The sequence below is a fragment of the Poecilia latipinna genome, unplaced genomic scaffold (assembly GCF_001443285.1).
Source record: "Poecilia latipinna isolate Pla-1442-1.1 unplaced genomic scaffold, P_latipinna-1.0 Scaffold968, whole genome shotgun sequence".
In the NCBI taxonomy this organism is placed as follows: domain Eukaryota; kingdom Metazoa; phylum Chordata; class Actinopteri; order Cyprinodontiformes; family Poeciliidae; genus Poecilia; species Poecilia latipinna.
Window position 1 is genome coordinate 91,538 of NW_015113584.1, and position 12,274 is coordinate 103,811.

Consider the following 12,274-nt stretch of genomic DNA (forward strand, 5'->3'; position numbering starts at 1 on the left):
AACAAACCAGCCGACTAGATACAAAAAAATCTAATATATCCCGTTGTTGCTAGGAAACAAGGTAGACAAAATTTACTTTTGTTTCCAAAATTAAATCGATAAGATATATTGTTTATTTTGTGAATTAGTGGTGGTTTACAAAGTTCCAACGTAAGTAAACCTAGGGTGGATTTAAAAGTAGGAACCAAGCTGTATATTTTGTTCCCTACCGGTAACTTTCCTTTAAGGGCTTGTATTTTCATCGATTGAAAAAATAGCATTAGCAGACCTAGCGAGCATGCAATAGCCTGAATATAAACGTGTGTGCATTTGCATGTGGAAGTTTAATGTATGATTCCTTAAACTGATTCATAATTTTCTTGATTTTTAGTGTCGAATTTTACCTACACTTCTGTATTCGCAAACCCTGCGTGTAACGTTACCAACCGTAAGCTAACAAAACGAGGCGTTAACGCCGTGTTTAATTCTTTAGTAAAACAGGGACACCTGTTGGATGAATGAATCGTTAATTTAACAGAGCGTCTCTGTGAAAACTAAGCTGGTCAAAAAAGAAAGCAGAAAAACAAGCGACAGTTCACAGAAGGTCGGCATCTGAGTCCGACAGAATGTCTGCTGCACGATCTGCAGCAGGACCGAGCAACTCCAAAAATGACCATGTAGATCTGTACAGTGACCTGTATCCAAGCGATGAGGTAAGTCCACTTTAAGGCCCTTTTTTAAGGAAAAACTCGTGGCTGCCAGTGATTTATTAGCGTTGCAATGAGTGTTTCCCTGACTCAAATCAGTTAACTGAAAACAAACCACATTCAACAAATCTCTTGAACATCTCAGGCAACTGGACTAATCTGATCTGCGCAAACCAGTGTTTTTATATTTTCCATTCATGTCTAGAAGCGCGATTGTGATAGTTTTTCTTGGGGGGGAAATCATATACGGTTCTCTCATGATCACACTGTTATTGTGAATGTAAGTTTTCCAGGGCCAGAATCACAGCAGCCATGACGACTCAACTCCTTTTAGAGAATCTACAAGAGTTTAGAATAAACCAAAAATAAATATCCATCATGCTTGATTTGGGTCCAGTTGTGTTTCTAGGAAGGTCAGTTGAGGTTGCACTTTGACTCTAACTTAAGAGCGGGCTGCACAGTATGTCACAATTATTTCGCAATCACAATATCGGTCTGTTCTCAAATAAAACCACATTACACTGTTTGCAATGCAGCGTTTGTTGGCTATTATTTTTGAAATACCAGAAATTTATGATTTTCATAGAAGTAATATACTTTTGAAATGTCTTGCTTTGGCATAAGGTCTATTTTTACTCCAAATTAAGCCTTTTTATTGGAGTCTGACTGCAGTTGATGCTTGTATCTAAAACCCAAATATCAGTGCTCAAGATGCTAAAAGTTAGACAGTGATTTAATTCACAGAAGTGACAAAGGAGCAAGCAAGTAGTAAGGAAAATGAATTTACCACCACTGATGTAGTCATTGCGTGTTTTCTCTAATACCATACATTCCTACTGTAAAAGAAAAAGAGGCTTATGCATTATAAAGATGGCTGTATCATTACCTCGAGAGCAACAGAATATACAAAAGTACAAACTAAAATGAGTATTTGTGCCAATTACCATGTACCACTGAAATTGTCTTGATCTGAGAGCAATTAAAGAAAAAACAAAATTTATGTTTATCCATCTGGCACATATTAAGATGTGCCAGATGATCTTGCTATCATCATCTGGCACATCTTAAACAAACATAGTCTTCTTATCAGATTTGTACAACTTTATAGTTTTTTTTACTCTTGTCATATAAGTTCTTAATGCCCCTTCACCATAAAAAACACTGTGTGTTTATGGCTTGATGCTCTGTTTGATGTCTGAGCTGTAGAAATGGATGAGTTTACACTGTAACTTAATTGAATAGCAATCACATAATAGCTTCTTGAAGAATCTCTAGCAGTCTCCTGTGTTCATATTCTATGATTTTTGAGATGTAGAAAACAAAAGGTTATGGAATTCACTTATTGCATTTTATCCCACACAGGATTTGGATAAAATTTCTGAAGCAAATGAACTTTTTGATGCTGTTCTAACGGGGACGGTTGATAAAGACAAGAAGGTTTCAAGTAAAACAGCTTCCACCAAAAAGGCTTCAGAAGATGGGGACACTACTGAAGAGAAAAAACACAAAAAGCAAAAGATGACCAGAAAACTATCTATATATGTTGGGAATTTTCCCTGGGTAAGTACCATTCTCTTTTTTATTAAAGTTGTGTCTAGTTATCTTGAAAAATAGTGGATGAATTCTCTCTTTGTTCTTTGTTTTACAATTAAACACACATATTTTATTTAAGGAAACAGGCCAATAGAGAAACTTCAACTGAAAAACAAAAATGAACTCACTAACTTCCTGTGAGCAAATGAAAGTCACCTGATTTTCCAGCAAATATGCTGATTTTCGGCGGTCCTTACCCAAAGACCGATGGCAATGTCAAATTTATTTAAATGGCACATTTAAGAACAAGTGCAAATGCTGAGCAGTGTTCCATGATTTATCCAACAATAATAAAACAATAAATTGGCAACAATTCAGCAGCTCAAGCTCTAATCAGATGTTAAGGAAAAAAGATGAGTTTTAACACCATTTAAGTGTTTTTTTTTTTTTTTTTTGGTCTGAGCTCTGCTTACCTATTGACATAAGGTATTCCACAATCTCTGCAGTCACAGCACTTGCTCTGAATTCACCCAAAAAATTGCAAAACTTTAAAAAAAAATTTAAAAAATAATTATTTATTTAGCTATTAAAATAATTGTACCACATTTTGGGACTTGCTAGCCATTTGCTTTATGTAAACATTCCAATATTGTTTTTTCCATTACCATAAATTGTTTCTTAAACTTTGTTTTTAACAACTATTTCAAATTTTGAATCCTCACTAGATACAAAGAATCTATATTTAATAAGATACATGGTTCGGTAGGAAAGACAGGTTAAAATGCTTTGCTATAACAAACCAGTTTGTAATGCCTGGTTAATGACTTGACATGGACATATGTTCAAATAAATACCTAAGAGTTTGTAAGAATAAATATTTACTGTGTAAAAATGTAAATGTACACAATTTTCATCTCTAGATTTACACTACTCTACTTTTATTTCCCAAACAAGTCTTAAAATAACTCTATCCCTTCTATCCTACTGTCATTTCCTCTCTCCAAACCTGCTTCTCCTCACAGTGGACATCAGACAAGGACCTCACAAGCTTGGCCCTGCGACTCGGTGTTAAAGACATAGCAGACATCAGATTTGCTGAAAATAAAGTTAATGGCCAGTCAAGAGGGTGAATATAAAAAAATAAAAAAACATACATTTTAATAATTATGGAGAAAACATTACAAATGTAAGATTTTGTGAAGTTGCATGTTTCTAATTCAGCATTACTCACCTTATTGTTTTCCCGTGTTCCAGCTATGCAGAGGTGGTGGTAACCACAGAAGATTCATTAAAAATATTGCTGGAAAAAATGCCACTATGCCATATTAACGGAGAAAAGATAGATTGTCGCTTTGCCACTCAACAGAACCTCTCTGTGTTTGAAGACATTGCAAACCAACGTAAGATCTGCAGAAGCAAATCCAGATAATGCATACCTAATTTCAGCATGACTGTTGACTTTTTAACAGAACGTGTTTTTCACAGGCATACCCGTACGTGCTGGTTCGGGTTCTAAGGACTTGGATTTAGCGGAAAAAACTCCCACTGCACTATCGTCACAAGACTCCAGTGCTCTCCCTGCTCCTCCAACAGTTTTCCCATCACATCCGTTTGGAAACATGTTTCCTTCACCACCCAGTTTTCTCGGACAGCCGCCTCCTCTGTTTCCACACATGGCACCACCGGTCCCTCCCCTCATGCCACCTCATATGTTTCCTCCACATCCTGCGCAAATCCCTGGCCAGCCTTCTCCGGGTCTCCATCTAAATCCTCCTTTCTTCAACCTGACACAAGACGGGCACAGCAGCAAGTCGTATAGAGAACAAAAGTGAGCGAGGGAGCGAGCGAGTCCTTTTCAAAGCTTAAAGTAACAAATAATAGTCTAAGGAATACCATAAATGTATAATTGGTTTAATTCAATGATGTAATATGAGTTAAAAATGACCTTGTTTTTCCAGACAAACATCTCAAAGTGAAGATGGAGATTTTGAGGAAATGATGAACAGAAACAGAGCAATTGCCAGTAGCGCAATCACCAAGGCTATTTCAGGAGCTACAGCTGGTAAGAACAGATGGTCAAATTGAGAAGTAAAATGCAAAGAAATCTTAAAAGTATTGAAAGCCATTTTTGGGCAAAAAAAACATTTCCAACTGTTAATGAAATGCACTCATTTTGATAAACCTTGGATGTCTTTTCAATTTAACAACCACCTCCAGTGTTTCCACTAAAATATTTCTTTAGTAGACATTTTTCTAGGTAAGCTTCAAAATTACAATAAAGAAGACTGAGGGATCACATTCTCAAAAGGTGTTTCTTTGTCTTGAGCAAACTCCATATGCATGTCTCTCTTAATTTCAAAGCTAATCCAGAATTTAGGACTAGTCTTGATTGAATCCATTTAAATTTGATTTATTTTTATAATGGAAATTCAAAACAAAATATGGTCTAAAGAGAGTTTAATAATACAAGTCAATTCAGTCCAGTCATACAGATAGATCCAGTCAATTTCATGCATTTCAACTTGATCCTAGTTCTAAGGAAACCCAGCCAATTCCATTGAGCTTTTAAGTTTGCAGCAATTTTTCATACAGAGCATGCACATAGTAACAGTGGAAAGGAAAACTCTCCTTCAACAGGCAGAACCTGACACAGCGTGAGCAGCCATCTGCTTTGACTGGAGTTTTGAAAAGATAAGGTATTTACTCATAAGAAGCACTTATCCAGGAAAAGTTTCTGTCAAAAAAGAAAAAAAAAAAAGGTTATTTGCAGCAGTGGCTTCATTTTGGACAGTTTGTTCCTGGTACATGGAGCCTTTTTGTAACACTTTGGAAATACAGAGATATGTTTACAGCAGCACTGAATATGACATTTTAATAAACCTAATACTCTTAACCTTTCTTCTTTGTGTCACTGTAGGAAACCTGAATACAGCCATGGAAACACTATTAAGTGCTATTGCCATCATTAAGCAGTCTAGAGTGTGCAGAGATAAAAGCTGTCAAGCACTTGTCACCTCACTCAAAGACTGCTTAGTCTCAATCCAAGGAGACTATGGCTGCAAGTGTGTATTTATATTTCTATTAGCAACTTTTTCCTAATAGCAGCCATTCTATTCTCTCAGTCCTTATCAACCAATTCACTTCACTTTTCAGGCCAAGCCGTCATTCCAGAGAAAGAGAAAGGGACAGAGGACGTGAGAGAGACCATGAGCGTGACAGGGAGCGTGACAGAGAACGGTACAGAGAACGAGACCGAGGCGACGCTTACGACAGGGAAAGCACAGGAGGATCTCGAAGATACAGAGAACGTTCCTGGAGCGAAGAGAAGGACAGGGAGCGTTCACGAGAGCGAGAACGACATAGAGATCACAGAGACCGATACCGCTAAATTGGTAAGCTTTTCACAATTCAATAACTTTCTGGATTTATTGGTTTGATTACCTCTGTAGAGTGGATGGCTGCTTACCAACGTTTGGTGTAAATTGCAACCTTAGAAATATGTTTATTTTGGAAATTGGTGATGTTTAATACAAAATATTATGACTGCAGGGACTGTACAAGAATGAGATAAGCAAAATTAAAACTCAAAAGGAAAGGGACTATTGGTCTTTTTAACAGTGCTGAGTTGAAGTCTACCATTTTGATAATCTTAAGACCGCATCAGTGCTAACGTAACTGGGAATCTGTATCTTTGGAAAGGCAACATGAATACTTCAAGGTTTATACTGGATTTAGTGAAAATATCTCCATTCAGTCAGTGTCCTTTTCAGGGAAATTATTCTGTATTTCTTTAAGATGATGTTCGACATTTATTACAAGATTATTTGGTGTGGTATGGTCTGCAATCCAGACCTTTCCCATCCAATAAACGCTTGAAACACCAAACCTCAAGACTGTTGATGAGCTAGAATTCTTTTTATAGTTTCACATGAGTAAATATTAATTTCCAAAGGTCAAGCAGCCTCACTTCTTAGCTGTTTACTGAGAACTGTTGCTGCTAAAAAATAAAAAAATAAAAAGAGTGCTGAAATTTTAAAGTTCTGTGTTTAAGGGTTTTGGAGATTTATTGCTGCTATTAACATTTTGTGTTGGACTGCAAAATATCTCACATATTCTATCATGGATATTTCCTACATGCAATATATTTTGTGATTTATTGAATTGTTACTCCAGAAGCATGACTTTATTTAGAAAGACTGGCCTACTTGACTTTATTATAGCTAACAGCACTTCAAATTTCAGAGTTGCAGGTTTAACATGTAACATTGATTTCAGACACACTATTATGAGGTCCTTTAAATGATTCCACCATATCTTACTATTGTTGATGTGAGGAGAAGCCACATTGAAATGTGGCCATACAGGTCATAACTGGAGGTGGTCTCTGTTGCTTCCACTTTCCTAGTGGGATATCCAACACAGAGCGTTCCAGTTTTTTCCAGACTAGGAGGTTTGAATTTTCAACCAGCATAAGAACCATTCCTCTTGTAACAATTAAATATTTTGGACGGAGTATGGATATGTTTGTTTTTCATTTACCTGTATCAAAAATGGTTAGCCTTTGCAAGTGCTGTTGGAATTCTCCAAGAACATTTTTGTCAGCTCGCAGTTGATAGAATTAAGGTCACCCAACTAGTTTTAGTACACATGGCCATTATCCAGATTTAGCACATGTGGAAGTTCACAGAATTTATGAAAAGACTTGACATCTTTATATTTGTGTATTACTTTCAATCTGTATTTGAAATTTAACTATGTCTTTGCAATGCTTCCCTATTCCCCACTCTCTCTCCTCTCTAGGGTGATTTTGACTGAAGCAGAAAAGGAGAGGCATTTTGTTTTTGCACCAAGCTGTATAAACATCACAAGGAATCTGAACTTAAGTGTGAAATGTAAATTTTTTCCTGTAATACATTCATTGTATAACTTTGTTTAACCAAAAGGCCTGTAAAATTTTTTTATGTATAATAGAAACATTTGCATGCAGTGAACACCTGTTAAGTTTGTTTTCTTCCCTTTTTGTATAAACTCTACAAATTGAAAAAAAAAAAACTAGAAACCTGTGTTTTGTGAATCTTATTAAAAGTACCCAAAGGATCACCATTTGTGTGTTTTTAATTTACTTGGTTGACATTAGACCACCATTTAACCTTTAAAAAGCATCAGAAATATTTACCCAGTTTTTAAACACTTTGTAGATCATGTACACAAGTTTAACTAGTGGTTTAATGTTGCTTGATTAAAAACATTTATATTGACTCACCTCAAAATGTTAGTTTTGTTCTTATTGCTGCAGTGTGACAAGTCAAGATGATAAAGACTTTTTAAATTACTTTATTTAAAAAAAGAAAAACATAACTGAATAGCCATTAAACAATTCCACACCCAAAACCAGACCCTCCACAGTCCTTAAAGTTCTTGGAGTTATTTTTCAAGCGGCGCATAATTCAGCAATTTCTCAATAAGATCCACATGAGACAGCAGCATCCTTCGACAACAGTACCGCTTCAGGCCCAGGGCATCAAGTGCATCACTTAGAAAAAGAAAAAAAAAAAGGAGAGAAATAACATCAGTTATAATTACCAGTTATACCTGGTAAATATCAGTGGGTACAATATTACCATTTAAATATTTGTATTATTTCCCATGTTGCATCATATACCAGAAACGTGTCTCAAAATTGAAGATTTAGTGCAGGCAGTAATGAAAAGATGTCTCACCCCTCAGTGTATTCTGCTTGAAGTAAGCCAAGGTAAGCTTCCCATTTGTTGCCCACAATCTTCCCACAAGTGAAGCACCTGACCGGGATAATCATTGTTGTGATTACCTGAAAACAGATACAACATCCCGCTATTATACCAAAGTTTGCAATAATAATAATAAACATATGTTTATGCGTAATTTTCAATAAAAATCGTGCACGTTTATAATATTGTTTCGAAAACTACAATGAACAATGCAAAAATAATTTAAAAAGTGACTCCTGAAACTAGGTGATCCTTGCGACTCAAGTGCGTGTTGCTAACATGTTGTTTTGCTACCATAGCTTAACAACTACTGCTAGCCCACAAGCAATACCACAAAAACATACAAGTATAAATACAAAGATAGGAATCTCCTTAAAAGTTCTGAAAATATGTTCTAATGTTATGCAAGATATAACTTGGACAAGTAAAATCAATGCTTTAAGCTAATGTTAGCCTACCACGAGTAGTTGTGCGAAATGTATTGACTTCCGCCAATAGCTTGTGCAGAAAACAAATTTTATGCACAATCTATTGTGCATAAAGACACATACACAGTCTTGTTCCACTTTATCACTCACCGTAACCAAATATGGCAGAGAATCAACCAGAAAATCACAACAAAAGGTCGATTTTTCTAGGAGAAATGGAGTCCAGCACGTTAGCTCCTCCGTTTGCCCCTGACTTTGTAACAACTTCCGGTTCAGATTCTTCTACGATAAAAGCACAAATATTCGTCAGTAAAAACACGACATAGTCGGGCGAGTTTCCGGAAGGATGACAGAAGAATACGTTACTAGATAATATACTACATTTTATATATAATGGCATGGCATTATATAGTCACACATGTTTAGCCCAAAAATAGTTTGCATTCTTTTTTTATTCATTCCTGGTTAGAGAATTTTTTGCCCTCCTTGGATTTGCTGTTGGGCATAATGTTGACATGAAGAAGGCCTTAACACAGCTGACAAAACATAAGGAAAAAAAGAACAAAAGTAATCACTTTTCCTGGTTCACCGCCTTTAATAATGTAGATTTTCAAATTATTTTCTTTACAATTAAATGGTTGAGAGCAGAGGGGAGGGTGCATAAGGAAGTTATGTTAAAGTATATAAAAATATATATATATATCATATCCATCAGTATCATCATTAAAGTCACCATGATAAATATCATCACTATCATAGCCATCAGTAACACCATACATTATTACATCATCTATGTATTTTAATCTGCTACAGCACATATGCTAAATGAGGACTCCTACTTGAATTATTGCATTTATACGCTTTTGAAATTATGAAAACAGGAATTTTCTTCTTCTACTACTTTTTTTTAAATACACTGTATAGTACAATGTAAGGTGACATTTTTGTACTGGCATACTATTTTTTTTTTATCATAATAGGGAAGTTGTGAATGTTTATGAATAACTTTTTCTCTAAACTGTGTTTAATTTATTTAAATTAAAGACCACCAGTGTGTGTATGTGTATGAGAAATATCTTTCTACTTTATAGTCAGTCAACTTGAGTTTTGCAGTGCAAGCAGAAATTACTGTGAACATCTGTACAGATGAATTTGTGCAGCAACAACCGTGTGTGTTTTTTCTCTTCCTGTGAGTGAATTACGAGAGCAAATATACACATAACTTTTATGCTCATGTAAATGTAAGATGCTTTTATGTCACCAATATTGTTTGTGCGTTTAACAACACAAGATGAGCAGAGGAAAGACATAAACAACTGATGTTTTGACAGCAGTCTTTCAGTCTAACATAACCCACATATACTACAGTGTCAAATGTTAGATGTAAACAAAGTAAAATGTCAAAAATGTTTTTGCTTGAAAATATGTGAAAGATTATAAGTTTGTGATATTATTTGACAAGAAAAAAATATATATATATTCTTTATTCTACACCCAAAAAAATATTTGATTCCATTTTCAGTCCTTTGCCGTCTTTATCATTACCCATGTCATGATTGTATGTTCTGATTGTAAAAAAAATAAAAGTAAAAAAAAAAATAGTTAAGTGATTTTAGATCTCTGAACATTAACACAGACTGTATTTTTGCTGAACTTAGTGAAGACTTCTCAGCCCAGGAAAGGCATCTGTAATAACAGAGAATCAACCAAATTCTGGGTAAAAAAAAAAACAACAACTAACGTCTTTACCTCAACATGAAATTGTTTTTGTTTTTTTTTATCTCTGTTAGCACATACTTTACATATTAGATGCACTTTGCTTGTTTCCAGCCCAAAACAGATCAAAATCTATACTGTCAGCTTCTGTTTCCAAGCCCACATGGTCACATCAAAGGTAAACTTTCACTAGAGCAGACTTTTACAGACTCAAATTAATCTCAATCTTTATGATTCACTATCTACCTTGTATGTAGTTTATTTGGCCAAACCTTTCAGAACATTCTCCTTTCACCAACTCATTTACTTTGAAATCATAGAACTCAGACAGTCCGGGGACATTATTGATAGAGAAAATGATTTTTCCCCCCATGACTTTTAAGCAAAATAAATTGCAAGAATGCATAAATATCGAAAAGCTATCAATATTTATACAAACTGGAAAAAAGTATTAGATTAAACCACATTTAAAGAGTTGTGGCGGCTATGTAATGCAGTGTAGTTTTTTTTTTCTTTTTAAAAAATGTTCTAATTACATTTTATATGCAGTATTGTAGCAACTTCATGCATATAATAAGTATAGTTATGCTCCATATAAAGCCTTGATCAAACGTTACATAGGCTGATGCACTACACATGAAAGCAGGCCAAAAAAAAAAAAAAAACCCTAAATAAGACAGATAAAATAAGAAAATACACACAGACTGCTGTGTCTCCCCATCGCTCATCAAACCAGAGAAGTCAGTGAACCAGTCAACAATATTCTTATCTTAATTTGGTTTTAATTTCTCCTTGCCAGCAGCAGAACTCCCAGCAAAATGGCTCCTGCGGCGATAATGGCACCGCCAATAAGAAAAGGCTTGAGATGTTCCACAGAGTCTGAACCAGAGGCCTTGTCACCCGCTGCTGACTCAGCTTCTGCTGCTCCATCTTGAACGGAGGAGAAGTGGGGATTCTCGGGCTCAGGGGCCGCAGGGGCATGATCAGCCTTGCGTGGTGCTGCTGGCTCCTTCTTGTCCGCTTTGGATGCTGCCTTGGGTGCTGGAGCCCCTGCCTTGGCTTTGGCTTCCATGGATTCAGGGACACAGGTGTGGTGTGGTCCGGTCAGTAAGAGTCTTTACAAGGTCAGCTTTGAGCTGCTTCACTGGCAAAAAACAGCAAACAGACAGATTATCCTTTCCAATTAGCCCCCGTCATCATGTTATGTGCTCTGATGCGAGTGGTTAGAATGAAATATGTATGAGGCCCTGATAGCCATGTGTGAGCCTGGAATGTGACCTTGGGAAAAATGGCATTGATGGGACTGCTTCAATGCCCACAGCAACATGAAAATGTTTATATTGGCCACAGCTGCTGTAACATAACTACCCTCTAAAACGGCGATCGCATTCAGAGCTCCTACATGTCTTAAGATTTTTTTTTTCTTTGGTTAAATTCAGCAGTCATGTAATTTAGTAATGAAGGCAGGAGTGACAGTGCTAAGAGATGTACACCTAAATGAATCCTTGTTCTGTTGACCCTGACATGAGCAAGATGAAAAGCATTTAATATATTTCACTGTCTTGCCCTCGGTCTGACTGTAAAACCTAATGAGTCATATGTGCTATAAATGGATACCAAGATGGAGGAGAGCATCCACCGATGGAGAGAGAAATGAATGAAAAGCAAATCAGAGGAAATGGAGAGAAATAAATCAGGTCGAGAGAGATTGCATCACAACAGTTTGAGTTTCACAAAATGCAGGCTAGTAGCATCCTAACAAAAAAAAAAACAAAAAAATGGCTCCTGTTCTGAATACTGCTGTGATACGCTCCAAGAGGAAAATGGATGCACTTACCTTTCAAACAGTTAGGTTGAGATTATAAGAATAAATGGATGGATGAAGAGGCAGAGCTCTGGAAGTTAAGATGTCCTTAATACAGGAAAACGAGCAACACCAGAGAGATGGAGGACACTGAAAGCAAGAGGGAGGGCAATGGGAGGAGAGCTGGATAGACTGGGATGTACCATCTGGTTGCTCAAAACAGGGGAGCGGGACTGACATGGTTAATTAAAAAAAAAAAAAAAACTTTATGGCAATGAGTATTATTTCTACCTATGAAATTAGGTGGATCTCACATATTAAGCACATTTCACATATGAAAAATTAAAACAAGACGACAGA

At 36.1% G+C, this 12,274-nt stretch overlaps 2 protein-coding genes and 1 long non-coding RNA gene across 3 annotated transcripts; 1 reads left to right on the plus strand and 2 right to left on the minus strand.

Moving 5' to 3' along the window:
* Positions 1-60: 60 nt before the first annotated feature.
* On the plus strand, positions 61-7,321 carry LOC106958181 (cleavage and polyadenylation specificity factor subunit 7). Its single transcript, XM_015049962.1, has 10 exons — positions 61-150; positions 371-692; positions 2,049-2,246; positions 3,242-3,345; positions 3,474-3,619; positions 3,705-4,047; positions 4,178-4,281; positions 5,137-5,281; positions 5,373-5,611; positions 7,020-7,321. The coding sequence occupies exons 2-9, from the start codon at positions 606-608 to the stop codon at positions 5,605-5,607; spliced, it is 1,362 nt and encodes a 453-aa protein (XP_014905448.1). The 5' UTR covers positions 61-150; positions 371-605; the 3' UTR covers positions 5,608-5,611; positions 7,020-7,321.
* Positions 7,322-7,536: 215 nt separating this feature from the next.
* On the minus strand, positions 7,537-8,675 carry polr2l (RNA polymerase II, I and III subunit L). Its single transcript, XM_015049965.1, has 3 exons — positions 8,545-8,675; positions 7,940-8,046; positions 7,537-7,752 (listed from the first exon to the last, which is right to left on the minus strand). The coding sequence occupies exons 2-3, from the start codon at positions 8,032-8,034 to the stop codon at positions 7,644-7,646; spliced, it is 204 nt and encodes a 67-aa protein (XP_014905451.1). The 5' UTR covers positions 8,035-8,046; positions 8,545-8,675; the 3' UTR covers positions 7,537-7,643.
* A 1,285-nt stretch (positions 8,676-9,960) lies between these two features.
* On the minus strand, positions 9,961-12,115 carry LOC106958184 (uncharacterized). The gene is made up of 2 exons (XR_001427106.1): positions 11,948-12,115; positions 9,961-11,254 (listed from the first exon to the last, which is right to left on the minus strand). It is a non-coding gene; the product is annotated as an uncharacterized LOC106958184 (long non-coding RNA).
* Between the last annotated feature and the right edge of the window lie 159 nt (positions 12,116-12,274).

Bases quoted from the DNA above. Each gene is read 5' to 3' on its own strand.
- LOC106958181 (XM_015049962.1), top strand. From the start codon at position 606: ATGTCTGCTGCACGATCTGCAGCAGGACCGAGCAACTCCAAAAATGAC. The intron at 3,620-3,704 runs GTAAGATCTGCA...TGTTTTTCACAG, and splicing joins TGAAGACATTGCAAACCAAC to GCATACCCGTACGTGCTGGT. The intron at 5,282-5,372 runs GTGTGTATTTAT...TTCACTTTTCAG, and splicing joins CAAGGAGACTATGGCTGCAA to GCCAAGCCGTCATTCCAGAG.
- polr2l (XM_015049965.1), bottom strand. From the start codon at position 8,034: ATGATTATCCCGGTCAGGTGCTTCACTTGTGGGAAGATTGTGGGCAAC. The intron at 7,753-7,939 runs GTGAGACATCTT...TCTTTTTCTAAG, and splicing joins CAAGCAGAATACACTGAGGG to TGATGCACTTGATGCCCTGG.